Source organism: Bombus flavifrons, chromosome 5, assembly GCF_040668555.2.
Source record: "Bombus flavifrons isolate JBK064 chromosome 5, iyBomFlav1_principal, whole genome shotgun sequence".
In the NCBI taxonomy this organism is placed as follows: Eukaryota; Metazoa; Arthropoda; class Insecta; order Hymenoptera; family Apidae; genus Bombus; species Bombus flavifrons.
Window position 1 is genome coordinate 10,296,598 of NC_138446.1, and position 26,913 is coordinate 10,323,510.

At 30.5% G+C, this 26,913-nt stretch overlaps 5 protein-coding genes across 10 annotated transcripts in view; 4 read left to right on the forward strand and 1 right to left on the reverse strand.

Annotated features, from left to right (window-relative positions):
- The window catches only part of LOC138179942 (proteoglycan 4), a 31,530-nt gene extending 20,091 nt beyond the window's left edge, over positions 1-11,439 (forward strand). Inside the window, exons 2-9 of one of the 3 annotated variants that reach the window (XM_069113220.1) lie at positions 737-825; positions 2,919-3,092; positions 4,631-4,854; positions 6,151-6,315; positions 7,492-7,870; positions 8,241-8,397; positions 8,509-9,082; positions 9,425-11,439. In XM_069113220.1, coding sequence (XP_068969321.1) covers positions 783-825; positions 2,919-3,092; positions 4,631-4,854; positions 6,151-6,315; positions 7,492-7,870; positions 8,241-8,397; positions 8,509-9,082; positions 9,425-10,558 — 2,850 coding nt within the window. In that variant the 5' untranslated portion in view covers positions 737-782 and the 3' untranslated portion in view covers positions 10,559-11,439. Of the gene's footprint in view, positions 1-736; positions 826-2,918; positions 3,093-4,630; positions 4,855-5,655; positions 5,735-6,150; positions 6,316-7,491; positions 7,871-8,240; positions 8,398-8,508; positions 9,083-9,424 lie in introns of those variants that run through there. The other 2 variants (XM_069113221.1, XM_069113222.1) reach the window with 2 other exon arrangements.
- A 1,166-nt stretch (positions 11,440-12,605) lies between these two features.
- Tsp2A (tetraspanin 2A) lies at positions 12,606-22,106 on the reverse strand. 3 transcript variants are annotated; one of them, XM_069112708.1, is made up of 6 exons: positions 15,807-16,085; positions 14,756-14,953; positions 14,342-14,518; positions 13,662-13,847; positions 13,455-13,556; positions 12,608-13,358 (listed from the first exon to the last, which is right to left on the reverse strand). In XM_069112708.1, the coding sequence occupies exons 1-5, from the start codon at positions 15,891-15,893 to the stop codon at positions 13,479-13,481; spliced, it is 726 nt and encodes a 241-aa protein (XP_068968809.1). In that variant the 5' UTR covers positions 15,894-16,085; the 3' UTR covers positions 12,608-13,358; positions 13,455-13,478. The 3 variants fall into 3 exon arrangements, with proteins under 3 accessions (XP_068968810.1, XP_068968809.1, XP_068968808.1); XM_069112709.1 differs by lacking the exon at positions 15,807-16,085 and adding an exon at positions 21,717-22,106 and having other exon boundaries at positions 12,606-13,556; XM_069112707.1 differs by having other exon boundaries at positions 12,608-13,556.
- On the forward strand, positions 17,564-19,587 carry scf (Calumenin B scf). The gene is made up of 5 exons (XM_069112706.1): positions 17,564-17,711; positions 17,810-17,917; positions 18,212-18,779; positions 18,916-19,031; positions 19,116-19,587. Exons 2-5 carry the CDS (start codon positions 17,816-17,818, stop codon positions 19,302-19,304), a joined length of 975 nt encoding a protein of 324 aa, XP_068968807.1. The 5' UTR covers positions 17,564-17,711; positions 17,810-17,815; the 3' UTR covers positions 19,305-19,587.
- LOC138179804 (uncharacterized) lies at positions 19,734-21,191 on the forward strand. The gene is made up of 6 exons (XM_069112947.1): positions 19,734-19,849; positions 19,915-20,031; positions 20,153-20,266; positions 20,341-20,420; positions 20,821-20,925; positions 21,162-21,191. Exons 1-6 carry the CDS (start codon positions 19,792-19,794, stop codon positions 21,189-21,191), a joined length of 504 nt encoding a protein of 167 aa, XP_068969048.1. The 5' UTR covers positions 19,734-19,791.
- A 620-nt stretch (positions 22,107-22,726) lies between the features above and the next one.
- On the forward strand, positions 22,727-26,329 carry LOC138179673 (dnaJ homolog dnj-5). Of its 2 annotated transcripts, none has more exons than XM_069112705.1 (6): positions 22,727-22,945; positions 23,330-24,856; positions 24,963-25,404; positions 25,521-25,736; positions 25,812-26,041; positions 26,125-26,329. In XM_069112705.1, exons 2-6 carry the CDS (start codon positions 23,340-23,342, stop codon positions 26,249-26,251), a joined length of 2,532 nt encoding a protein of 843 aa, XP_068968806.1. In that variant the 5' UTR covers positions 22,727-22,945; positions 23,330-23,339; the 3' UTR covers positions 26,252-26,329. The 2 variants fall into 2 exon arrangements, with proteins under 2 accessions (XP_068968806.1, XP_068968805.1); XM_069112704.1 differs by having other exon boundaries at positions 22,728-22,945; positions 23,327-24,856.
- The last annotated feature ends 584 nt before the right edge of the window (positions 26,330-26,913 follow it).

The following is a 26,913-nucleotide window of genomic DNA, read 5'->3' on the forward strand; positions in this document are numbered from 1 at the left end:
ACAATAAAAGAAGGACATATAAGTAGAAGATATTTATTATCCTTATTTGCAAATGTGTGCCAATGTTAATTACAGATGGAAGACATAGAAGTTTCAACACGTTGAATATTCCTGAGGTAGTTATAATTCAATAAATATCTTCTGCTTCTTATTTTTACTATCACTATTTCTGCGACTGATGTAACTGACGTGTCTTTTTTTTCCTGTTCGATTATTTACAATCCCATCCACGGAATAATAATATTCCTTCCATGAGCCTTTCGTGACATATTACGTATAAAGTATTTGTTTAGGACAATTATTGCACAAAATCCATTATGCTAATGACGAGGGCTGTGAAGCGTGCAGCGTTTGAAAAGTACGCCCAGCAAAACCATTTATTTATGCATTCACCATGATTACCTTCTTGGAATCTTCCATTACCACATTTGTATTATGTAAAAGTATCGGTATTGTGCGGCGAGATTAATTTTTTTTTTGTCCTCTGAAAAATGGTTTTCAACTGCGGTTAATTTTAAACGCAAAGACTATTGCGTAATTTAGAATTCAAGCTGTATTTGTACGGTGAATAATCGACGAGGTCGTATATCGAAGAGAGGGCTGTTGTTAAATAAGCTTTAAGCGACAGATTTATTTCAATTTATATTTATTCGTGTTTGTTTAAATAAATAGATGCTTGACTTAAGTTTATATTTAGTAGGTACATGCATATTTTATATTTACATTTCTATTTCAGATTAAAAATTCATGCTCTGGCGTAGAATGAAATCAGGCTGACTACGATGCTGTCGAAATATTTGATTATTGCCATATCTTTAATATGCGGTGAGTATTCATCCATCTGTATTTTAATATTCTATTTAATCTTAATAAGATATTGATCGCGAATACATGCAAATTTTTGTCACCAATAAAACTAATAATATTTATAAATTAAAAAGTATCTTTTCAGGAAATATCGTTTAAGAAAGACGATAAAGTACGACAGATCGATATCAGAATATCAATTTCTCTTGAGATCCTTTGAACATTGCCGTCTCTTGAGCACAAGATATTTTTAAACCCATTTTCATGTCTCTTTAATCTTAGTACGCTACGTGTTGATCAAAAGGTTTCAGCGCGGATACCTAAGGCGTCTCTTTATTATCAAATGGCTACTCGTTCCCACACTTGCCACGTACTAGCTATATATACAAATATACGTGTATACACGTACTCTTCTGTAATGTAAAGGACTTCGATTTGTAAGCAACGTCGTGCTCATTTCGTTACAGCATCGACGAGCTCGAGACTTTGGACACGCTACTCGAGTGCAAAATTAACCCATGATTCAAATGTAAATTTCGCCACGAAACGGATTTTCTAAGAAACAAAAAGGAACCTACGAGGAACAACTTGCGCAATTTGAAATTTTAAAAAATCGTTCGCCACTTTTGCTTTCGTTTTTATTCCATAACGTAAATGAAACGATATAGAAATGTATCATTTGCAGAAGCTGTATAGGCATTATCTTGGAACGTCATTTTAGACAGCAATTTAGAAAGTAATCTTTTTTGTAAGAGATTGTCTTAAGTGGAAATTCTGGTATCTTTTGTATAAAAAAATAAAGAAGTATTGACACGGATAAAAAGATATAAACAACATGATGGAAGGATTCGTCTTCTCTTGAAAAACAAACAATTCCAACAATATTCCTCCATTATCGTACAACTTTTTTCAAGTTTATTTATTCACTTTTCGAAAATTGTATAATTATAATTGTAATTTGTTTGCTGATGTATAAGTTGTACCTAATGTACGGCAATATAATATGTTCAGGGAGGTTTCAAATGTTTCAATAAGATCGTGAAAGATTTCTACGTTCTTATTTACAAATAAAATAAAGTTATCGTTACTTTTATAAGCGGTGGTTATTATTAACGCTTTTTCTAAATTGTTACTATTATTTTCATAAGTAAGGGAATTCTATGAAACTCTATGTAACGAGGAAACGAAGTAGATACAAGTATCGATGTTTCGTTATCGTTTCATTGCATCATAAAGGAATTATGTAATAGAAAAACAGAAAAAATATAAAGTTATTTTTCACTTGTCATAGATAGATTAGAGAAATTACACGCGTTTCGACTTCCTTAAATTTCTAGATACAATTTCGTGAGCTAAAGCAATTATTACCTCATTTTATGGTAACTTGTCAATTTATTCCGTTCCTGTTACACTTTATCTATGTAATAAATCGTGCAATAATATAAGTGCATAATAGAAAGTAAATTATTGTAAGTTACACTGTTGTAAATAAAATTATACTATATTCTATTTCTGGAAAAGTTTATTACAAGTATATCGGGAAAAAATGTACACATTTTTGTACGATTACGATCTACTAAATTTGAAATACGCACAAAGAAGTTAAACAAATACAAGTGGAAAAATTAGATCTCAGTTGGTGCAAACGAACACGCCGTTGTAAATGTAAAGTGGAAAATTCAAAATCGACGAAGGTAATTGCGTAATTCGATCAATGTTCGAATAAATCATTTGAATAAAATAAAATAAATAATTTGAATCGATGAAACGCAGACACGTATAACGAAGTACGCACGTTACTCAGTTTCCGACAAAAACTTAATTTCAAAATCCTGTAAATTATTTCATAAATTCAATACCATACATAACTCACGGATTCCAATTTTAGATTCATATTAAAAAGAAAACTACAAAATTTCTTTGCATTATGTATTTACAAAACGAACATTCCTTCACGGAATTTCAAGCTAAAATCACGCATTACCGCGTTACGTACCTCGCAACGTAACACATTACATAAAGACATTACACTTAACGACAATTCCTCGGACAATCGATCGTTTATGAAACGAAGATAAGCAATATTAAAAAGTATTTGATTTCACTTTTAGTTACAGAATGTGCTACCCAAGTTTACAAGAGTCAGTCAGTCGAGACCGCTGTAGTGATCAAACCGGCGGTTGTAAACGATGACTTTATTACACAAACCGTCTATGGATTCTTGGATTTCACTACCACGATCGGAAACACGGTGATGGTGTTCAGCCCACAAAGCGCGCCAGCAGGTATAATTTCGTATTTTTCTACTTAAAAAATGATGATGGATCCTTACGCCCAAGAAGCGTCATTTAAATTAATCGATTCCAGCATCCCCATCGTTTTTAACGGAATCTCATTATTCGAGAGAAAATACATACTGTCCCACGTAATAAATTGTAATTTTCTTTTTAAATTAATCTCAAGTGTCCTCGTTCCCGTACGTGTCCATCAAGGCACTTTGATTCGCAATTAGCGATAACACCTGCGAAACACGCGATAAATGACAATTTTTCCCGAAGACGAAGCGGCTAAAATCTTATATCTTGTAATCTTCTTCTTCCATATAAGTATGCTTTTAACGCGTCAAGGGCCAACGCTTTAACGCAACATTCCATTAACAATTTTTTCTCCATTCCTTTACGTTACTGAATTCTATTTCTCAACATAATGATTATGAAAGGGAACGCCACGGATTTGCTTAATATTTTCTTTTTTTAAATATTTCTTAATATTTCTTTTCTCACCTAGATCTCATAAGCGAAGAGATCATCGCGTGAAGAAAGCAGTTCCACTTTCCAAAAATTTGAGTAAGCCAACAAGAATCGATGAAAATTGAATCGCCTCTTAAAACTATACTGCTATAAATTTATAATTAACTAATGTTCGTAGTCTGCTATAAATTTATAATTAACTAATGTTCGTAGTAATAGACCGCTTGTCTCGTGACTCTTTCAGTAAACTGAATTTAAATATTGCAGCTTCCACTTATTGTCATAGCGTTCTCCAGTTGTACGAATTTTGAAGGAATTGAGATCGTGTAACGCTACAATGAACCTTTTATTCCAAATCTCTAGAGCTTCTGTTATCTCAATTTATTTTTTATATCTCCATATACAAAAATATGTAAATTGTTCTGCCTCTGAAGAACGTTGCGTTGAAGCGACACTATGGATTAAGTCATTAGCTTGGTCCTTGGCAAACATTGCCAAAACTACACTTGAGCGGAGAATCGCCAAATTCGTTGAATTATACCAAGGTCTTCAGTTACGGATGTTCTTGACACATAGTTTTGGCTACACGTTGCCTGTTGTCAGGTGTTTTAAGAGAACGCTTCCCGTTTGTCGTCTTATTGTTCCTTTACAACCATCAGCGCAAGCACATCTATTGTTTGACGTTTTTATTATTGTATTGTATTAATTTCAGCATAAGTGCTCAGCTCGGTAATGTATCCGAAGTTTCGCTTCATATTTTAGCACAGAAATATAGAATAAAAATGAAGATTGAGTCAACGTCGATACTAATGTAACGTATGCTGAGATCGATTTTTCGTAAAGATTGAATATATAATTTTTATTCTACTTCGGGCAATGTGAATTCCGTAATAACAAGAAACAGAAGAGAATTGAAACATCGCGTAATAAAAATTCAGGAAAATTTTGCGAATCGAAAACTGGGAATTTAAAGTGTTCGAAACATTTGTCAGTGTTAAATAAATGTTTTTCTTCGATATAAGAGTTCGATGATATTTCGATGATTCTAATTACTCGTCGAAACCGACTTGCAGACGGGGGAAAAGAAAAGAAAAGCAGCGTTTCTATTATTCAAACGAAACCGAGCGAGACGAAAGAAAAAGCGCCTCCTGCTATTCAACCAAGCAAGACGTTTAAGACAAATTCCGTGGAAGAAACGAAAAAGCAAGTTAAAGGCACGAAGGTTGTTGTAAATTCAGTGATCGAGCAGAATGTCATTAATTCTGAAGATAGTGGATTACGAACTGTAAAAAATCAGGTGAGATAAATTAGCAGTATTTTTCGTGAATATAAAGAAAAAGAATTATATAACTATCGAGGCAAGAAATATTCGCCAGTATAATCGCACAATTTATTGATCATACATTGATTATCATTTTTGACTCATCGTTTAATTTTAAAATCTCGTATTATATTGCGAGAAATAGAAATATGGTATAATTAAAATATGTATAAAATAAGCAGTAAGGTACTTTCCTTTCTACCGAGCAAACTTTTCCGGTTTAAACCATTTATTCATACTTATCTGTGTCTAAGTACGTACATGCACTGGTGTAAAAGATTTCTACTTTCAAACGATCGCCTAAACTTAAAGTAAATGATTTAACCCGCTATTGCATATATCGTCTAATATCTCCAATCGATTTCGTATTTTAACGCTTTTTGAATTTACAGCAAAGCGTTCTATCTTGAATACTAATGAAATAAATAATTACGAATTGTGATAGTATTCATACGAACGTCTTGCCAATGAAATAAATTGATTCAGAGTGGAGGTAATGTTTGTATTATAAATTTAAATTTATTAAACGTTGAAAGTTAAACTTTTCTCATATACAACTTTCTTCCAATACGTTGTGTTGGAAATTTCCAATTAAATTTAATTTTTTCCACATTGAATTAAAATATAAATATCAAATGACTCTTGTGAAACATGGGAGTATATCGAGGTCTTTTTACGTAACGTATTTTATTGCTTCGAATTATATTAAACGAAATGATACGTAGATTTTTATATTGTTTGACGATTTAAAAAATAAATGACATTTATTTTATATAGTTGTGGAAATATGATGCAAATCGCACTTCATGTAGAAGAACTTTGGGACGAAGGTGAAACACGTCCAGACCAAAATCTTGTGAGTTAGTTCATTCTTTTATTAAACGTTTAAAGTAGTATTTATATATTTTTAAAAATTCACAAGCTAGTTTAAATACTTTTGCAATAAGTGCTTATGTCATGTGTATATATTCGACCAAACAAAACATAATTTATATGCTTTGAGATGATTACCAAAAGAAAAAAAGAAATTATATGCTGTGCTGAATTTAAAGACATTAATCGTCGTTATACTTGTTACACGAAAAGACCTCTCTCTGAACTCCAAAGATAATAATGAAAAATTAATAACCAATAACATTATGCTGAGCCCATTACCGTGAAAATAATGTGTATCATTTCATATACTCTACTTACTAGTAATAAATAAAATTTATGAATGTTCAATGTAATTTACATACATTTCCTGCTTATTACACGCAATATACGTTACAGGAACCGAAGACTCAAACACAGGTAATGACAAAGAGTCCTGTGATATCTTCGCAAGTGCAGGTAAAATCAAAGGACGAAGCACCAGTTGTTAAGAATAATCTTGCTGAACCTGAATACGACTTCCTATCGAAGCAACCTGCAGAAGTAGTTGATGAGACGTACAAGGTAAAAAAAATTGGACGACTCTTTTTAGTAAAATATTGATTCTCAAAATTTGTTAGAATCGCAAACAATATTCTAATAGGCGTGTTAATTAAATTTCTAAGTTTTAAGTTAATATTACTTTATATGCTATATTCATAATATTAATATAATTCTTCGTTAATCGATTTTCCGATAATCATTTTACTATATTGTGAACTCGTAGTTACTTTATTGAACGATAGTGAATAATTCTACGATACATGTACAATTAATTACAGGAAAGCCTTCCGTTCCAAGTCATTGATCAATAACGCAATTTTTCACCTATTAAGCCTTCCTCGTTGCATATTATTGACATTGACACAAATAGTTGCAGTATCGTACGCAAATATGAGATAAGGTGACTGAACCAGTAGATCTAGTTCTCGCTGTTACAAATTAATAGATTCTGAAATATTTACCTGATTTAGATTCTGAAGAATAAAGTGTTATTGAAAACGATCGAAAGTCTATTAAGTGTCGTAAATTGTACTCATAAATTATATTTATTACGAGAATGTTATAATACTGCATCTTTTACATAAATGTGTATTTTACAAAGAACGAAAATACAATATAGATTATGTTTATTGAGATTAATATTATAATTATATAGAAATACGATTACAATATTGTAATAAATAGATTTTAAGTGTACAATCCTTGAAATACAAAGCGTTGATAATTTTCTTTGATCGAAGTAAAAGTAGGTATTTACTATATAATGATTTATATTTCTTTAGATATATGTATCTCTATTCATCTTTAGTTTTATTATCGCGCAGAAATCGGCCATGAACCGCGTGAAAGTTGAATCCCATCGTCAGATCGCATGATAAACGATTTCACCGTTGTAGCTCATCGATTTGAGGCTTACGCTTAAAGTTCATTCGAATAAAAATCTGAATGTCTAACGCGTAAGAATGGCGAAAGAATGTTCATAGTTTAAGTATTGTCTTCAATTTGAAATAATTAAGTATCGACAATTTCGTTTTTGTAAAATAAACAAAAAAATGCAGTAGCAAGATTGGCTCAAAACCCAAGTAAATTTTTTGAAAACCAATCCTGCTGCCAATGTAAATTACAAGATCAATATTCCTTTAATGAACTGTTCAGATCGCCTCAAAATTAAAATAATGTTTGTTTTAATTTTCACAGTTAATTAATCTGAGACCCTCTTCGAAACCCCATGGAAAACCTAGACCTACTGGTCGACGAGAGAAAGAGAATCCAACTGGTCTAGTTACGAAGCTCGGTGGCACTATTGTTAAAGATGGATTGACCACTGTTCACGAAACTAGCGTGATTGGTACTTACATAAACGGGAAATACGCTCAGGTGCTTCAAAGCTCGTCGAGAATTCTCTCCGGCGCTCCGCCAGTTCCTGAAGGGAAAATTCGCCCCTCTAGTACACATAGAATATTAAAAACTATTGGACCGCAGCAAGGAAAGCTAAAACCACAACTTGAACCTACACCAACGACGCAGCAAGAAGAATCATCGTTACCCTTGGAAGTTTTGTTTAGTTCCCCAGCTGGTAAAATGTTCTTAGTATTACATTATATTCGTTGTTCTTAGGATATTTCCATAAAGATGTTTAAGTACCTTTTTTTAATAGATTATTAGCAATTTAGTTGAAAATTAGCAATTTAGTTACAACTTGAATTTTATACCGTTAGAAAAGATTCGTTCGTTTTAAAAATTTTAGCAGTTGTAATATTTAATTAAGATGTTCTAATCTCAAGAAATTGATATTAAAATATTTCAAAAAAGTAATAGAGCTTAATGACATTGATACGATAATATTCATCTAAGTAAGATATTATTTGGAATAATAATAAAATGCATTTATCAAGCCTGACGCATAAATGGATAAATACGACATAATCTTAGTTTCACGTTGTTAGGTTCCACAGTAAGGAGCACACGGAAAAACTCAGGCCCAAATTTATCACGACCGAAGTTCCGCAATAAAATTAACGATGATTACGATGGCAGTGGTGAGGTGCAACAAACGAAGCCGGGTAAAAATCGAAGCAGTACCACCTCAAGACCAAGTTATAAGTTAGTATCCTAATATTGTCATATTTTCATGTGGCCTTTATATAGTAACATAATTTTACTGATAGATAGTATAATTTAAAAAATGTACTTTTAATACTCTTATTTTATCAGAAATCGAAGCCCTCCAACAACAACCACAGAACCACCTGTTACTCGTCGCCGCAGCAGCTTTCGACCAAGTAATCAACCAAGTTTGCCTTCGAAGCAGAACAATAAGAATAAAAACGAACAACAACCGGTTAGCCCTAATCCTGTGCCGAAGTTGAAGCTACCAAGAACACAAGGGCGTTGGTCTTACAAGACGACTCCTAAACCAAGAATCGCTATCCGAAAACAAATCGATGTGGAGGACGAACAACGTTCGATATCAGAAACCAGCACAACTGAGAATCCGGTAAACGTCGACGACAGCAAAACTACCGCATCTTCCGTTTCCACGTCTACGGCGGCGGCTGCTGTTGCGGCAGGTCAACAGGTCAATGCTCAGAGAAAAATTCAAGAAGCGGTAAACGATGACGAATTGGATCCGAGCGAAAGCGAGGATGTTGCCAGTGTCAGCGTTCAAGATCAACATCCTGAACAAATTTTACCGATCGAAACGGTCAACGTTGAAATTTCCACAGCTGCTGATATGAGTAACGTGTACTTCGAAATTGCTACTATTAAGTCACCATACACTTTCCAGGTAAGAAATTGTTTTCATATATTTTTCTAGAAATGCTTCAATTCTGACAATACTTTGTAAATTTGATGAATTATATTTAATGGATGGAAATAATTCGTAGAACTTCGTTCCTCTGATATTCTTCTGAGGATTTTCTAAGCATTATTATTTTAAAAAGAAAATTAATTTGATATTTTTGTAAATGTACATTTTTATCAATCTTTCAACATTATTCTATTACAATTCCAGTTGCAAATGAAATAATTGTTCAGTTTTATGAACTAGAAGAATACTCGATAGTTATTGCACAAATTTGCCTTTTGAAATATTTTGATAAAATATTTATTTCGTTCGATAAAACAGGTTGGAACATTGAGAAATACTCGCTACGTGACAGTAACTTCAACACTGAAGAAATCATTTTCAACGATAGATCCATCCAGCACGGTATCACCATCAGAGCCGCTAACCGAGAATCTCCTAGCAAATACTGCAGCAGCGTATGAAACGACTTTGCCATTAGATTCGGCCGTGGCGACTCTGCCAGCTATATCTTTAGAATCTGGCCAAGCGACTCCACCTTTGGAGACTTTGACCGAGACCTTCTCTACTACGCAAACTCTACTCAAAACCCATCTACTTCCTGTAATACACGGTGGTAACACAACCAAACTAACGCTCGTGCAAACGTACAATATCGCACGTGTGGTTACTGCTATAAAGACTTTGCCACCAATGGATATATATCAGTTTATTCCCAGCAAAGCATTGAATGAGTTTAACTCGAAGCTGGATGAAGCAGGTAGCGAACTTCATCTAGAGTTAGATGTCGGTGACGAAGACAGAGATGACGATGATATTCCCAAAAGGGTAGTGGCTCCAAACAGTGACATGGATTCTGATCTAGAACCTTTCAAATCAATTTCATCTTCGAAAGCAAAATCAGAAACTCCGAGCACTTCCATCGAACCACACTTGACTCCCGATCAACTGGCTCTGTTGAAATATTTCGGTCAGCAGCAGCCACAGGTGATCACCACTTCACGACCAGTCGTCGTTCTCGACACGCTTTACGAGTCCCACGTGATTCCGGTAGTGAACAACGGCAATACGATTTATTCGACGTTATCCAGGCCAGTTGGCACTGTGCCACGAACATCTTATGAATACGGAACGTCCACGATTGCACCGGTTCTGCCACCGCAATTACCACCGCAACTGCCACCACAATTGCCGCTATTTCCACAGCAACCCCAGTTCACGGTGACAAGCGCTCCTCTGGTCACGCAAACGTTCGCGACGGTGTCCGATTCGAAAATTCTGAAGCTGACATTTGGAGCGAAAACGGCGTACACCACGTTGTTCTCGAGCAGGGTAGTGCCAACCGAGATTACCACTTATGTTACGAGCACCATACCCGTGCAACCGACAGTCCCAGCCTTCCCAGGTTATTATCCTCCGCCTGTTGGCTACCCGCCTTTCCCATTTGTAGGATAAAGCCTCAGCAACTCGCGCTAAGCGTGCAGGGATACGAGTTGCTCTAAACATATGGAGAACTGAAGAATGTCATTTTCCAAGAGATATAATTTCTGAGAGACGAACAAAACCCATTTGCATCGGATCAATACTAGAGATTGATGATGATCCTAATGGTAGATTCGATAGGTATGGCTCAAAAACATACAAATCAGTGAGAAATGATAATTATCGAAGAGTAAGAGAAAGGATAAGGAATGTCATTGAACTTTATTGAGAAAAAATCAGTTTTCGATACTCTAGTCCGTTAATAACAAAAGAAAGTTCGATGAATTTAACTGTATTGTTCAGAACATGATTTATTTTCTAATTAAAACTTAGGAAAGAAAATGAACAAATCTTGCAGTTCCAGTTGCCAATAAAATATGTTAGAGATAAACCGTAAATTAAACTGTCATTAAAAAATGGATGTTCCCTGTTTTCTTATCTTACTTTTCAATGATCAAATTTCAGTTTGGAATGTACAATTGAATCGATCGTTTCCAATGTGTCCTTTTTCCGTCCAGACATTTCGTACCTTAGCATAATCTTAATTAAGGTATTTAAAGTCTAGAACTTAGTATTAGTATGTAAGATACAAGCTGTTGCTCTGTAACTTTCGAAGAATAGAGAGCAAATGATATCATGGAATATAAAGCGAAAAGTACGTAAATACGTGACCGTTGCATTTCTCGTCTTTAATTGGCACGCAACTAACACGCGTTCCTCATTCTGATATGGAATGCGTTAATACTCGCATTTTGTTCATGCATTATGATGTGACATGCCGTCTATAATAAAACGTTCGTGGAATTTGGAATTTTTCAAATGCTCGATGAACTTGAAATTAATTATAAAGATAGAACACATATCATTTTTACTGCAACAGTAAAACAGCATATCATTTTTATATTACGATCCTGTTGCACAATAATTTATTAATTAATAATATTAGTAACTTAAATTAGTGAGTTACAGATTGTAAATTATATATAGATCTGATAAAAATATAACGATGAAATTGTTTTACTGAAATATTCCTTAATGGAATTGTAATATTATAAAGACTGATTAATTTTAAAGGAAAATTAATTTTAAAGTAGGTGCTAAATGTACATCACTCTATAGATACGTACAAGAAGTGTAAAAAAGTATCACACATATTTTCTCACCAGATTGATTGAACGTTTAGCATTTGGCATATCACATTATAACACATGAGCAATTGAATCAAACAAAAAGAGGTAGAACAAATACTCCAAATTTTTCGGTACACGATTAGAAAAATTCCAATATTTGTTTTGATGTTGCTCATTATAAACTAAATGTTTAATTTAATAAGTGAAAGGCGAACATTATTGAGATATTTATTTAAAGATGTTTAGAACAGTATTTTTTCCATGTTTTAATTTGAAACAAAAAGCTAATTTTTACTTATGACGTTAATGTGCTGTTTTATAGTACTTTGAACTTGTTTGTTTAACTGATATAATAAATCAGGAACAAATTAATTAAAATACATGATATTCCAGAGCTGTTTCCTGAAGAATTTTTTGTACATTCACCATTTATTATTAAAAATAATAAACTTACATTTTGTATAGTGATTGTATATAACTATATAGTCGTGCAAACGTAATGTGCAACATCGGAAACGAATAAAAAGTTTAGAAAGAATCTTTTACATTTCTGTTTACTTGATAAATAGAAATTGATTGAAATAGAAATTAATTGGTTGATAAAAAAGACATTGTATATAAATTAATAATTATAGTGACTATTATATTGGTATTGTATGTATATTAGAAATTTTGTAAATAAAGTATATGAAAACAATAAGAGTCTTTCATTTTATTACATAAAAATAAAACATATACTTAAAAGAATATGATAGTTAATAAAATGGTTTTTAATTATTTTATTTTATTGTAATTAATCAAGTGTATAAGTCGTTCGAAATTTGTATAAATATTAATTATTTAAATCGTCCACTATTTAGAACTAAAATCTAAATTAAACATCGTTTAAAATGTGACTATTGTATAAAATGTTTAAACAATTTCAATACAGAAATAGTTTAATTAGAGACATTACAAAATTGAATATAAACATCAAATGTATATCAAATATGTTGATTCGACCAGAATAAATTAAATTTTTCATTTAGATTATTTTACTATCATCGAAAGAAAAATATGTATTAAGTACAAAATTATGCCTTTAAATTAAATCTGCTCACATGATATCGTTCATTTAATATTCTGATAAAGCAACGTGAACCATCTAAAAATATAAAACGTATGAAGAGATTACGTAATGAAGTTTAATTCTAAACTTAGAACAAGCACGTGTACCTAATTTTCTTTTGCTCTAAATAGCACTACAAAGATTTCTTTTAGCTAAGAATACATTCAGTATATACATACCGAGCATGTATTCTACTTCATCGAAAAATGCTATAGCGAGTAATTATTGTAAGTAAAAATTAAAAAAAGATGAATTTAAGAAGAATATTCTATATTCTTCATATATTTCCTCGACACATTGTCTAACTCGTTGATCTTAAATCTGTTTCTCTTCGTGTCAGTCCATTTTTTCATAGATATCAATTCACAAAGTGAATATTATATTGTCATTGATTGCTGTTAGTAGACTGCGAATGTTTATGCCAATTCATATTTATATCAAAATGATCAAAAATATGAAACCTCATTTGTTTCATCTCCTAAATATTTGTGGTTTACTTTGGATATTTTATATACTTCCTCGCGTTACAAGTATTCTGCAAATGTTTGTACTTTTAAATTTTCCACAAATATATCTAAACATCTGCAGTCCAGTCATTAATGTCGTCTAATAACGATTATTATTAACGTACATTATTGTACTACATCAATACAAATCAATGTTTGAATGTAACGGATTGTTCTTCCTTCTTAATAGCTCGGATCAGCGCTAGACTTAGTGCAGCTATTATTATCTGCAAGTTTTAATTTACGAGATATAATAACTTTCAAATATTTATGAAATAATCTATTTCTAATATTCATCTCTTTATAGATATAAAATATACTTGGTGCCTTACGTGGAGCATACATAGACCCAATGATAAACCAGCTAGCCAACCCGATCTACCCTCCAAAAACCATGAAATTTCTTCGACACATCCGTAGAAGAAGGCGTTTCCAGTAACCGTGTTCCTACATTCAGTGGGTAATGGTTTCCTCAAGGTTATATAATCCATCGGGCCATCGGCACCACAGCAACCGATCTATTTTAAAATTACTCGATTAATCTTGCACTGGTTATTTAGAACGAATTATTAGAAATATCTCTTAACAGATATGTTAATCCCTTAACGCACAGATCTTTCTTCGGTTTTGTCGATGAAAATGATTCTTGCAATAAAAAACAAACTTAGAATGCAAATGAATGAACAACATATTTTTTATAGAAATATTGAATCTGTAAAGATAATTTTAATTATTTATATGTCACAGGAATTAAGCGCATTAAGCGATTAAATTACATATACTTTACATATACTTCCTATAAGATATAACATATTGTCTTATTCATTTGTTCCACATTGATTATATCAACGTGAAATAAAAAGTCATAACGAGATTACATCGATTTTTCTACAACGGAGATTATTACTTATTAATCTGCTAAATAATCCCGAAAATATTTCCACTTGTAATTAATTATATAATGTGTACATTTGCTAACACCGTAATAAAATAATAAAACATATTATCTTACACTCTCTTGAATTAATTGTAGAATGTACGTCGATCTTTGATCGTGGTAATTGTTGATGAGTGAAGTCATGGATCGTCGTATAAGCGGCTGAATATTACTGTCGTAGGTGGAATAATCGAGGAGAACTGCTGTCCCTGCCAGGCCAAGAACGTAGGAAAGTAATTGCAATCCTACATACTTGAAAAATCAATACAATGGTTGCTTAGGATTCGCATATTTTTGTAAGCAATAAATACTCTAATTAATACAAAATGTTCTTAACTTTATAGAGAACTTAATTCGTTGAATACAAATATATATTCTTAACTTGATATATCTTGTCTAATTTAAAACGAGTTAGTTATTACGATAAATATAATGATAATCGTGAAATAATAATGTGAATAATATAGTCATAATGTATCTATGTCTTACAACGTAGAGACCAAGGATATGTTCCATAAGAGCGACTCCACAGCCAATGAACGTAATAATTACGATAAATATCGAAGCCGCAAGTAGGATGTAAATGCCGATGTAAAATTCATATATTTCAAGGAACGCAACCCACTCCTGGAAATCTGGATCCATCCTTAGCCACATGCATAATCCAAACATTGAGCTCCCAAGTAGCTAAGATACATATAACATTTAAAAAATCATTTCAATCAATTATTTTAAATAAATTTTCTCATTTTTCTTCTGTAATTTTCATTTAAGTCAATTGTCGTGTATAACTTTCGATCGATTATACCGATAGACTTTTAATCTTTATTTAATAGATTTTATATTTTAATTTAAAAAACAAATAATTTAGTGAAAAGAACAGAAAAAAATCATTACAGTGAAAGAAATTGTATGGGGATAAGAAAGGATAATGCATATGAGTATACATATGTAAGTATATATGTAAGTATATATATATATACTTTATCGAATAGTTTCATTTCTAACATTTAGTTCTTAAGCCGTTACAGTTTCGTATTCGTCACGCCGATAAACACAGATATGATAGTTACGCCGCGCCGTGAGCTGACTCATATTGATTCAAATGGAACGAGGATGTGCCTATGTTGTAACAAGAAGCATTTCAAATTAAATTGCCTGTGCAAAAGCGTTTACGTTAGATATATAGTATATTATAGTGTATAATCAATCATTAAAAACCGTTTGTATGAAAAAATTACTTCCTGCAAAACAGTTGCATGTAATGAATTGATTATTGATAACAATGTAAAAAGAAAGAAAATGAGAAAGAACGTATATGTATACGTAGATAATAAAATTGTCAGAAAGGGATTAAAAAATGATGTTTTCCACGATATTATTCTACTAAAAATCGCATAATCTTGTCATTCATTGACCCATTTAATGATAATGAATGCCATTTAATGTTAAATTTTACATGAATGAGTCGATAAAAAAGTGTTTGATAAATTTGTTATCAGTTAAATGTAACCATATTTGATTCTATTTTTACGCTTACCCATATGATGGCATTCAAGCAGAAAATGGTAAATTTTATGCACTGAATTCGTTGCTCTAATTGAGGCCCGGAAGTTTTACCAACCATTATTTTAGAGCTAGTTTTTACACTTGTGTATTCCAAACAAATTTTGCAACAAAAAACACGTTTGGACGCGGATTTCTTCCGCAAAAATCACTTTTTGAATTAATATCAAAACGTGGACAACGTGATAACTATGGATGAATACGACAGTGTACACCTGATTCTTCCAGCTAGTATTCTCTTTATCACCGACAAATATAAGATAACTGGATAAGCGTGCCCTAGATAAGAGAATCGTTGCAAGTGACTCATTCATTATAGAAAATGATCACTAAAGCAACCAGCTTTGAAAAAGGGATGAACATCTTTTGTTGTTGTTTTCCTTTTGCGTCATATTGCTCATATACGTACTGTTGAAAAATGAATTTAAGGATGAATGAAACAGAAAAATAATGATAGATTATAACAAAAGTTTTTATTGTTATATTATATATATTACATACGTAGAATCTCGTTTATAATTGTATACAGTTTTGCAATTGATTTCGAGTATGTATAATATATAATGTATTCAGATAAAAATTTTAAGCTACAACTTATAGAAGCTTCACAGGAAATATCGTTACAGATGTTGGATCTAAAATTAGATGTACGGTTCTAGTTGTATATGTATACACTCAACGAACGCGTGCTTTTCTTAGCTACATATATGAGCAAGAATGGATGAATTAACTCTGATAATTAATTACGCACATGCTGTGTAGTAAAAACCAAGCAGTTAAACCCATAGTTTTTAATCAAACAATTAGTATTGCAGCAATAAACGTACACGCATATTACCTGTTTAAAATATATCTACTAATATCAAATATAATTATATATATTATTTAGACATATATGTACCATTTTTCATATCATTATTATTATTATTATTATTATTATTATTATCATCATCATCATCATCATCATCATCATTATTATTATTATTATTATCATTATGATATGTGTCGAGATGTATAACTCAACTATGTTTACTACTTAACTGACTTATGTGTTATTAACTTATAATTGGTGTTATTTACATATTCTTAAAACTATTTTATAATATCTACTTATTTCTTATTTTATTTAATTCTTATTACTTATCATAATAATGGTTTCGTTTTGAGTTTATCCTATGTTTTCTCTTTTTTGTTACTACTCAAGGTGGGAAGCTCTTATCTCCATACTATTTTTTATGAAATTTGTTTCTATAACTGTTTTCTTTAAATTCTAAATCATCCTCAATTATAAAAGTTAATCGTCTTGACTCTCATGACTCCTAACCCAGTATCGGAACAATTTTTCAGAAGCAGGATCGTTATTACTTATTACTTAATTAAAACATTGATTTAGATTACATCAACAATTATAATTAATATTTACATTATTTATGATTTTTACAATGTGTACATTAATGTTTATTAAACAAAAATGAAATTTGATAATAATCTGTTAATATTTGTACAATATTTCTATTGAATGTCTTGTATATTTAAATATTAATACAAAAATAGAGGGAAAATTCATTTAAAAAATTAATGTAATATTAATTCCTAAATTATTTTAATATAGTATGTTATTTTGATTATATAAAATTGTATCTTTTACATTTATCGATAATCACGTGAACCAATCATACGCGGGTTAATACGATAGCGATTTAGCTAATAAACACCCTACTAGTGTACACAATAACTCGCATGATTATGATACTTTGCGATATAGAGCAAAGGCATTGCAGCATCAGCATCAGAAATGGTTTGTAAAACGAATATATAGCTGAGAAGTGGGGATATAGCATCAAGCAAGACATTAAGCTTTGCTGATGTGGAAGTTTCAGTAAGCTGAACTGAACTAAAACTAAAATAGAAGCTATCATTACTTTTAATTTTAACGTTTAAAGTCCTAATAATTTCGTTCATTTACTCGTGTTTAAGTGAGCTATGCAAGAATTCATGCTTCTTCAAATTTTGATTGGTTTTTCTGTTTTGACGACGGCAATTCCGAAGCCGGAAGATGAACATAAATCGCGAGTTATCAATAAGGTTTGTTTGTCATTTGCAAATATATACATAAATCAAACTGTTTAGATATGTAGTCAATAAAAACCTTTCATTTTCAGTTGCTTTATAGTAAAAATAATTTCTTACATAAACAAATAAACAAATCTTCAACGCATAACCTCGAGGAATACATTTAAATATCCTTTTCACACTGTTCTCCTTTCTTTGAGATAAAATTTTTTTAAATAAATAATATATATGCATATTTTCACTGTAGATAATATGAATTTATTTATGTATTTTTAATTCACGCTTCTCTAATAAGATCTATTTCAGGAACCAAGTAGTGAAGAACACTATGTCAATTCTCAACATAATCCTGCCTATGACCACGAGGCTTTTCTAGGTGAAGAAGCAAAAACTTTTGATCAGCTTACTCCTGAAGAAAGTACAAGAAGGTTAGGAATAATAGTTGATAAAATAGATAAAGATAAAGATGGTTATGTTACTGGAGAAGAACTTAAAGATTGGATATTATATACTCAACAACGCTACATACGAGATGATGTTGAACATCAATGGAAATCTCATAACCCTGAACAAAAAGAAAAACTTCCATGGACAGAATATTTAGCAATGGTTTATGGAGATATGGATGAACATGAATTAGAAAATCATGAAAAATCTAAAGATAATACTTTTTCATATGTTGCTTTGCTTAAGAAAGATCGTAGACGTTGGGCAGCTGCAGACCTAGATGGTGATGATGCTCTTACGAAAGAAGAATTTCTTGCTTTCCTTCATGCAGAAGAGGCAGATCATATGAAAGATATTGTAGTGATAGAAACTATGGAAGATGTTGACAAAGATGGAGATGGGAAAGTATCTCTTTCAGAATATATTGGTATATATTCCACTTCCTTTTGCATTTAATTTGTGCAAATATTTGGTGAAAATTGTTTAAAATCAGTTTCTTATAAAAAAAAAATCTTTTATTATTATATCTTTTACGAAACAGTGAAGTATACCTTTTCCTGTAGGTGATATGTATGATGGTGCAGAAGGTGAAGAAGAACCAGAATGGGTAAAAAATGAAAAAGAACAATTTTCTATGTATCGGGATAAAGATGGCGATGGTTTTCTAAACTTTGAAGAGGTGACATATTGACACATACCTTCATATAAAATATATGACTATATCAAAATAATAAATTTCAACTAAACAAATATTTCAATTTAGGTCAAAACATGGATTATCCCGACTGACTTTGATCATGCAGAAGCAGAATCTCGGCATCTCATATTTGAAGCAGATACGGATGCAGACCAAAAACTTACTAAAGATGAAATATTGGAAAAATATGATATTTTTGTTGGTTCTCAAGCAACTGATTTTGGTGAGGCATTGGCCAGACATGACGAATTTTAATAAAATTTCGTATATCATTTTTAAATAATTATACCTTTATAAACGAACAAAAAGCATAATTGTGTGAACATCAAGAACAAACTGTATGAAACATTTACTAAAGATACTTTACCTTTATTAGTAGGCTAAGAATTTTTCTATAATGGCTGATTTTTACTTACTCTCATAACATTGTTAACTAAAAATCATTACATCCTTCAAAAGTGTAAATATGTATTAATCATTGTAATAAATTACAAATATTTACTTAATAAAGTATACTTTGTACATTGTATATATCTAATGGCCGTTGTAGTTATCTCTTTATTCTTTATATGTAAATAAATACACTTGTGATTTTTACATCAAGTTTAATATGAGACTCTACAATGGATGCAATATCTGATATGTGATTAGTCACTATGATAACAACTATTTTTATCAGATAAGCTTTATAAAGGTGGTCAGTAGAATAAAAAGTTCAGAGTAAATCAGTGAATAGATCAAAATGATGAAAATTAAGTTATATGTATTTTTAATTATCTGTGGAAGTTTTTTATTATCAGGTAATTACATTTGACATGTTAACATTTAAAAAGTAATAAAATTACATTTACCATTTACTTTCTAGTTAAAGCAGATGATAAATCATATTGTTTTAATCTCACTTGGGTAGAACCTGCATTAAGAAGCACTAATTGTTCTAAAATCAAAAATGCTCCCTGTATTGATCCTATACTTTATTCAGGTAAACAATGTCTTCTTTCAAATTATTTCTACACAATAATGATACTATTTGCATATTTTTATTTATAATATATTATTTTTAATCAGTAATTACAAAGTCATAATTGCTGCTTATATTTTAGAAAAAGCACCAAATGCATCTGAATATGAAGAATTTTGGGAATTAATGGAACACGTATGTTCTGTTGCATCTGGCAATGTTTGTATAAAATATACTTTTACTTATAATAATGAGAGTAAGTATATTACATTATAACAGCTCATATTAAAAAATAGAAAATGGATACCATAAAATTAAAAATGATTGCAGTTGTTAATACATCATCATTTTGTGGAAAAGTAATAGAAGATGACGTAATACCTATTACATCAGGATGTTATAAAGAAAGCGTAAGTGTAATTTTAAGTTCATTATTTTATATTTTAGAAATAATACAATATGTAATAATCTTTATTTAACTTATTTATATGCTGTTTACATAAAAGGGTATCCCTCAAGAATTATTTAATATTTTGAAAAACCTTATCAATAGAGATGTTTGTAACAATAGAAGGGTAGTTCAAAAGTGCAAAATATTATTTTAAATATTAATTAATATAGAAGTTGTAATGAATTTGTATTTAAAAAACTACTTGAATTTTAATTGATTTTTGGTTACTGAAAGGTAAAGTGGCTTCTTTATTACAACATCTCTTTCAATTTTTATATTCATTGCTGGATTTTATATATTACTAATTTCTGTTTTTAAAACTGCATTCTTGTAAATCTATATCATCAATATTTTTGTAGATTGAAGGTTACGTATTAGAAATATGTGCTTGCCAATCTAGAAGGGGGAACATACCTTGTAATTCATCGGTGAACGTGAACTATGCTGTTATTTTTATGATTACAGTATTATCGTTTACATTTTGGATTTCATATATTTGTTATTAATATATATTTTACATTATACATAACGTGTATTTGATATGTCATTGTTATTGTTATTGATATAATTGATATATATATATATATATATATATATATATATATATATCATCTACATTTACTGTACATAATGTAGTAATATATTACACAGTATTATAATGTTCATATTACTATATTATTTTTAATATATTGTGATTTAGATATTTATAAGTAGCAAACCAAAAATGTGAATAAAATATACAATTTTTAATTTATCAGCAAATGTCTAAATCTTTTTGTAGAAATAACTTTGCTAAAAAAGAATCAACAGAACTGTATTTTACAAAACTTATCTCCAGCATGTAAAGTATTCTGTATAGACTAATGATAGTGAAGAAATTTATTGCAACTATAAAATTCGATATCCCGAATTTGGACTGATATGCAATTCTGCTGCTAATTTTCATGTTTTGCTAATTTTGTACAACTGGCTTTGTATAACTTTTCTTTCCTTACTCGAATGAACCATACTTTATTAAATTGTTTTGTATTTTCCTAGAGCATATTCACAGCGATACATTTCTTTTACATTTGAATTATAATCACACTTGATGGAAACGATAAACATATCCACTTTCTCGTTACTTGTAAAACTTATTGCGACGCAATTGTATATTGACGTGATTTGATATAATTCTAGATACTGTAATGGTTAATGATTCAACGAAATGTACGGAAGTATGAATATCAAGCAACATAAACAGCATTTGTCTCACTTGTCTGTCAGTATCATAACCACTTTGTCAATACTGTCAGTAGCACAATGCATAATTATCAGTATCAGAAAAGTCCTTTCCTAATAGTATGAACTGTTTTCATATAAACAGGTCTTGAATCTTGAATATTTTCTGCACTCATATATCAAAGCATAAGGAAAACTGTCCGAAAACTGAATCGTGGAAAATCAACATGGAAAACAAGAAAGTTCTCATTCTCTACATGCGTGATATACCGACATGAATGTTTGAGACAAGGATAGAGACACACTATTCATGTATATTTATCTTGCAAGAACGAGAACTTTGTTGTCTCCCATGTTGACTTTTCACAACTCAATTTTTAGATAGTTTCCCCTAGCGAACGTCGACACGTATTTATATAATCGTAATATGGACTATGGACTAGACTTTAGTAAACATAACAGTAACGCTACACCTCGACGTCAAAGCATATTGTATAAGATTTGAAATATTTCACGAAATATTAATTTTCATGACGTTGTGTCCTAATACTTTTTTGTTTAGAATAGCATGAGGAATCAATTAATATAAAAAGAATCATAGAACTGCATTTTTAAAAAGGTGCAATTTTATTTCGCAATTATATGTTACGACCTGTGCATTTCTGAAAAGAATCGCGCTATACAATGATAGATTGTAATGAATCTTGATAAAGAACGTAAAATTTTCCTCTACAAATTCTTTTTACCTGTAATAGCAACAAAGTTATAGTTCGGCCCAATTATTAGACTCACCCTGTATAGAAATAGTAGGAACGCTTTTGTAGTAAAAAGGCGCAACACATTGTTAAGTTTAAGAGAATACAAATATTTCTATTTAAATTTTTTAACGAAGTTTATAAAGAAATATGTAATATAAATAAATAAGAATCTCTTACTGAAAATTATTTTGAAATTCTATATATCGAAACCATAACGGGTCTGTAATTGGACATATCCGTTTATCTAGGAACTTTTCGCAACAATATTATATACGTGGTTGTATGTATACAGACAGAAAACTATTTATATGATCCGTTTATGAATCTGCTGGTAGTACGGATCACGAACAAATATAGTGACTGATTTTGTATTAACCGCATGGTATATGCTTTAAAATTGTATATATCACTTAAATATAATATTTCCTTTGCAATATGTTAAGAAGCCGTTTATTTTAAGTATAATGTAAACGGATATTCAGGAGTGATATACTTGCCGATAAATGTAAGCATTACATCGTTATACTTGATATGATTTTACAAAGAAACATTTGTTTTAGGTTACCAAAATATATTTAAGATTATTTTCTATGTCACAAGTAATTTAAATAAAGTTGTTTACGTCAATGTTTTTGTTCTATTGTATAGATTTTTTACATTTCTTTTGTATACAACCCGCAAACAGTTTCAAATTATCCATTTTTCTTTTTTTTCAAAGAAGGAAAATACAATATTTATCACAGAATAACTTGTTTTTGATAGTATAAAGAAACCCTACGTTTAATAGAATGTTTACTACAGAATTTTATTTTTTATTATATAATTTAATAAAAATATTTTGTTACTCATGCATGCAATTTTGATAATGATTTTTTTTTTTTTAAAGAAGATATCACAATATGGCAGAGCAACAACAGTCACCTTCTGGCTTTAAACGTATGTCTTTAGATAAAATTATTGAAGCTATGACTTCAGATTTAGAAAATTCTAATGGTCATTATGTTCAATTTGGTGTAAATCCACAACAAACTACGTCTCATAATTGGGGAAATTATTCTTCAAATCAAACAAGACATTATATTGCTGGTCAATCTTGTCATTCTAATCCACCCACAATGCAATCCATGCCTCCAATGGGTGCTCCTCTTTATATGCAAGATATGTCGAATTATGATTCTCCAACAGATTCAATCTACTTTCCATCTCAAGCAGTAAATCACTTAGGTATAAATGAAAATAATGATTTAATTGGCACTATAGATGTTGGAAGAGGCAATTATATTAATGTAATTTATGGAAATGCTTCACAAATTATGGCAGAACAATGTCAGCTTTCAAATATGACATCTTACAGAAATCAAAACATAATTGATCGAGAATATGGTCTTTTTAATGATCGACACATGAATGTACCATCTGAATTGCCAACTCAAAATTTTAATGGAAAACAATTAATTGAGAATTTGGTTGGTAATTGGGTGCCAAACCAGTCTGGTACATATAGTCCCTTTGGGGGATCTCCAAATGTAACCCCAGTACTGCAACCAAACATAGATATTAGAGATCCTGAAGAATTGCCTAGAAATTCAACTGACTTTCAATATAAGAAACCTCGTATGGTAGCGGAAGTTAAACCTATGCGACCCTCTTATTCTGATGTTCTAACAAAATCTGCTCCAACACCTCCATCTCCTCTAACAGTTCAATCTATAAAACCCAAAACAGAATCTGTAAATAAGAAGGTTTCTAATAAAAATTCAAAGAATAAATCTAAATCTACAACATTAAAGAGACAAAATTCATCTGGTAGTGATGATCACAATTCCCCAAAAATACAAATACCACGAAAAGTATTAGAAAAAAATAATTCGAACCTCCCAAGACGCTGGGTATCATTAGATAATCTTGGTTCACCAACGGAAGTTCATGAAATAAATAGTTTTGATAGATCAAATCAATTTGAAAAGAAAAAAGTTTCTAAAATATCTAAAAAAGCAGAAAAGGGAGAGACACTCAATAATTCAAAAGTTCAAAATAATAATCCTAAATCTACTGGAAATATTCCTAAACGTCCCATACAAATAAATAATAATTTAAATATAATAAACACTTCCAGTGAAACTATTTATTCTGAAAAAATAGAGAAAAATCAACAGGTTGTGAATAAAGTAAATAAAGAAGAAAAAAAGGTAACCAAGGAAAAGAATTCTAAACGTTTTCAAGTTGAAAAAACACAAATTAAAAAGGCTCAAAGAAATCGAAGAAGAGAAAATAGGGAATCACCAGTCAAAGATTTATATAAAAACTTGAATAAATATGCTACCCATTGGATTAAAATTGGATTAAAAATATTTCATTGGTTACTACATCTAGTATCTGATGTAGTTAGCATGAGTGCTAATCTTATGATTCTTCTGTAAGTAATGCTTAATATAAGAAGTATTCTAACTGAATTCTATAGTGTACTATTTTTTAATGTTTTGTATGGTACCAGTAATCAGACTTCTGTATTTATATTTTAGTGGAAAATGTGGATGGTATCATACTATACTATATTTAAAATATTTATGGGTTTATATGGTTATGACATTTTCAAAAATTCGTATTTTGAATGCTATTGGCAAGCAATTGGATAATTGGTTCGGTAATAGTAAATTTGCGTTTTGGCGTAAAATAAAAACTAAAAATGAAGAAAAAGAAGAAAACAGTAATTGGATACATGGTGGTCTTGAAGCCAATATTGCATTACCTAGCACTGGTGAAGAAGCTATGAAAAGATTATTAGCTTGTAAAGGAAAGGATCCCTACAGTATACTTGGTGTTACGCCAACATGTTCAGATGATGATATTAAAAAGTATTATAAGAGACAGGCCTTCTTGGTTCATCCAGATAAAAATAATCAGCCTGGTGCGGAAGAAGCATTCAAAATACTTGTACATGCATTTGATATAATTGGTGAACCGGTACTACATATTTTTGTACTTACTATATAATAAAAAATTTTTCCCAAAGAAAAATTATATTTTTCATATGTATTTCATGTTCATATTATCTTTGTACTACACTCTCAATATTTTAGGAACGTAGACAAGCATTTGATCAAACTAGACAAGTTGAAGCAGCTTGGGGTGTATTAAGTGATTTACTCTCTCAACTTCACAGGAAGATGGAACAGGCAGCAAATACAATAAGATGTACAAATTGTGGTTTAAGGCACAAAAGAATTCCAACACAACGTCCTTGTTATGCAGCAAGATATTGTGCTCAATGTAAAATACGTCATGGTGCAAAAGAAGTAATTATCAAAATGTTATATGAAAGCAAATGGATTGTACTGTGTTCTTAAATTTACATTTTTCAAATTAATTAGGGAGACATTTGGGCAGAATCTCGTTTAATGGGCTTTCTTTGGCATTATTATGCCTGTATGGAAGGAGCAGTATATGATGTCACAGATTGGGCAGCTTGTCAAGCTGGTAATTTAAAACACCTAAGAGCAAATACACATAGTGTTCAGTATAGAATTGTCTTAGGTCAACGACCACCATCACGAACGGCTAATAATGGTAAAAGACGCCAACAAATAGATCCAAATACCAGGTATTGAATTTTTGTTAAATTCACAAATATCTTGTGGTTTCCGATATTATATAACTCTGTAAATGATTGTATACATTGAATAGTGAGGCAGATTTTGAGAACTTTTTAAAAAAGTTATACAATCACACCAAGACCGGAAATTCAAGTCCACCAAATCAAAGTTCTTTTGGAGGGGACTGTAAGCGTCGTAAAACTAAACGTAAGAAGTAAAAAGTATGGCAAGTTACTTCCTAATCTCTTAGCATCCATCATGTATAATTATACAATAATATACATAGTACTCCCAAATGAATTCTTATATATTCTTTCCTTCATACAAATATAAATAATATTCATTAATTTTAGCACAATATTGGAATCATATTGATGATGAATTTTAGAAAGTATACTTATGTAATTTTTGTCATAAAAATATTTTTTTATTTTTATTGTAATGAAAATTTATTTTTTAAAAACGAATCAACTTATGCAAAAATATTGCAAAGTACAATTTATTTTATAACTTGGTGACTAATATTTGTTTAACAATAGTAGAAAAATTAGGTAAGAAATTTAAATCATTGATTTATGTATAAAATTAATTTTTATTACTTTAGATAAAAAAAAACACAATTCTAATGTATTTTAAAATACAGAAGATTACAATCATACTAAAATTCACAATGCACCATGAATTAAAATTTCAAAAATACGGATTAATTTTTAATCCATATAAAATGAGAACCCCATATACACACATTTTCACATTATATTTATAAATATAGAATTTATTAATACAAAGGAAAAACAAAAATATATAAAAAGTAATAGTTTCAATACTTATCAAAATATAAATGATCTTTCAATTTAATCCAAATATAATACTCAAATAT

Excerpts from the sequence above, each read along its gene's own strand:
- Tsp2A (XM_069112708.1), bottom strand. The coding sequence starts at position 15,893 with ATGGTTGGTAAAACTTCCGGGCCTCAATTAGAGCAACGAATTCAGTGC. Across the intron at positions 14,954-15,806 it reads GCTTGAATGCCATCATATGG|CTACTTGGGAGCTCAATGTT; the intron begins GTAAGCGTAAAA and ends TATGTATCTTAG. Across the intron at positions 14,519-14,755 it reads ATATCCTTGGTCTCTACGTT|TATGTAGGATTGCAATTACT; the intron begins GTAAGACATAGA and ends TGATTTTTCAAG.
- scf (XM_069112706.1), top strand. The coding sequence starts at position 17,816 with ATGCAAGAATTCATGCTTCTTCAAATTTTGATTGGTTTTTCTGTTTTG. Across the intron at positions 18,780-18,915 it reads ATCTCTTTCAGAATATATTG|GTGATATGTATGATGGTGCA; the intron begins GTATATATTCCA and ends CTTTTCCTGTAG. Across the intron at positions 19,032-19,115 it reads GTTTTCTAAACTTTGAAGAG|GTCAAAACATGGATTATCCC; the intron begins GTGACATATTGA and ends ATTTCAATTTAG.
- LOC138179804 (XM_069112947.1), top strand. The coding sequence starts at position 19,792 with ATGATGAAAATTAAGTTATATGTATTTTTAATTATCTGTGGAAGTTTT. Across the intron at positions 19,850-19,914 it reads TGGAAGTTTTTTATTATCAG|TTAAAGCAGATGATAAATCA; the intron begins GTAATTACATTT and ends TTTACTTTCTAG. Across the intron at positions 20,926-21,161 it reads CTGTTATTTTTATGATTACA|ATATTTATAAGTAGCAAACC; the intron begins GTATTATCGTTT and ends ATTGTGATTTAG.
- LOC138179673 (XM_069112705.1), top strand. The coding sequence starts at position 23,340 with ATGGCAGAGCAACAACAGTCACCTTCTGGCTTTAAACGTATGTCTTTA. Across the intron at positions 25,405-25,520 it reads TTGATATAATTGGTGAACCG|GAACGTAGACAAGCATTTGA; the intron begins GTACTACATATT and ends TCAATATTTTAG. Across the intron at positions 25,737-25,811 it reads TACGTCATGGTGCAAAAGAA|GGAGACATTTGGGCAGAATC; the intron begins GTAATTATCAAA and ends CAAATTAATTAG.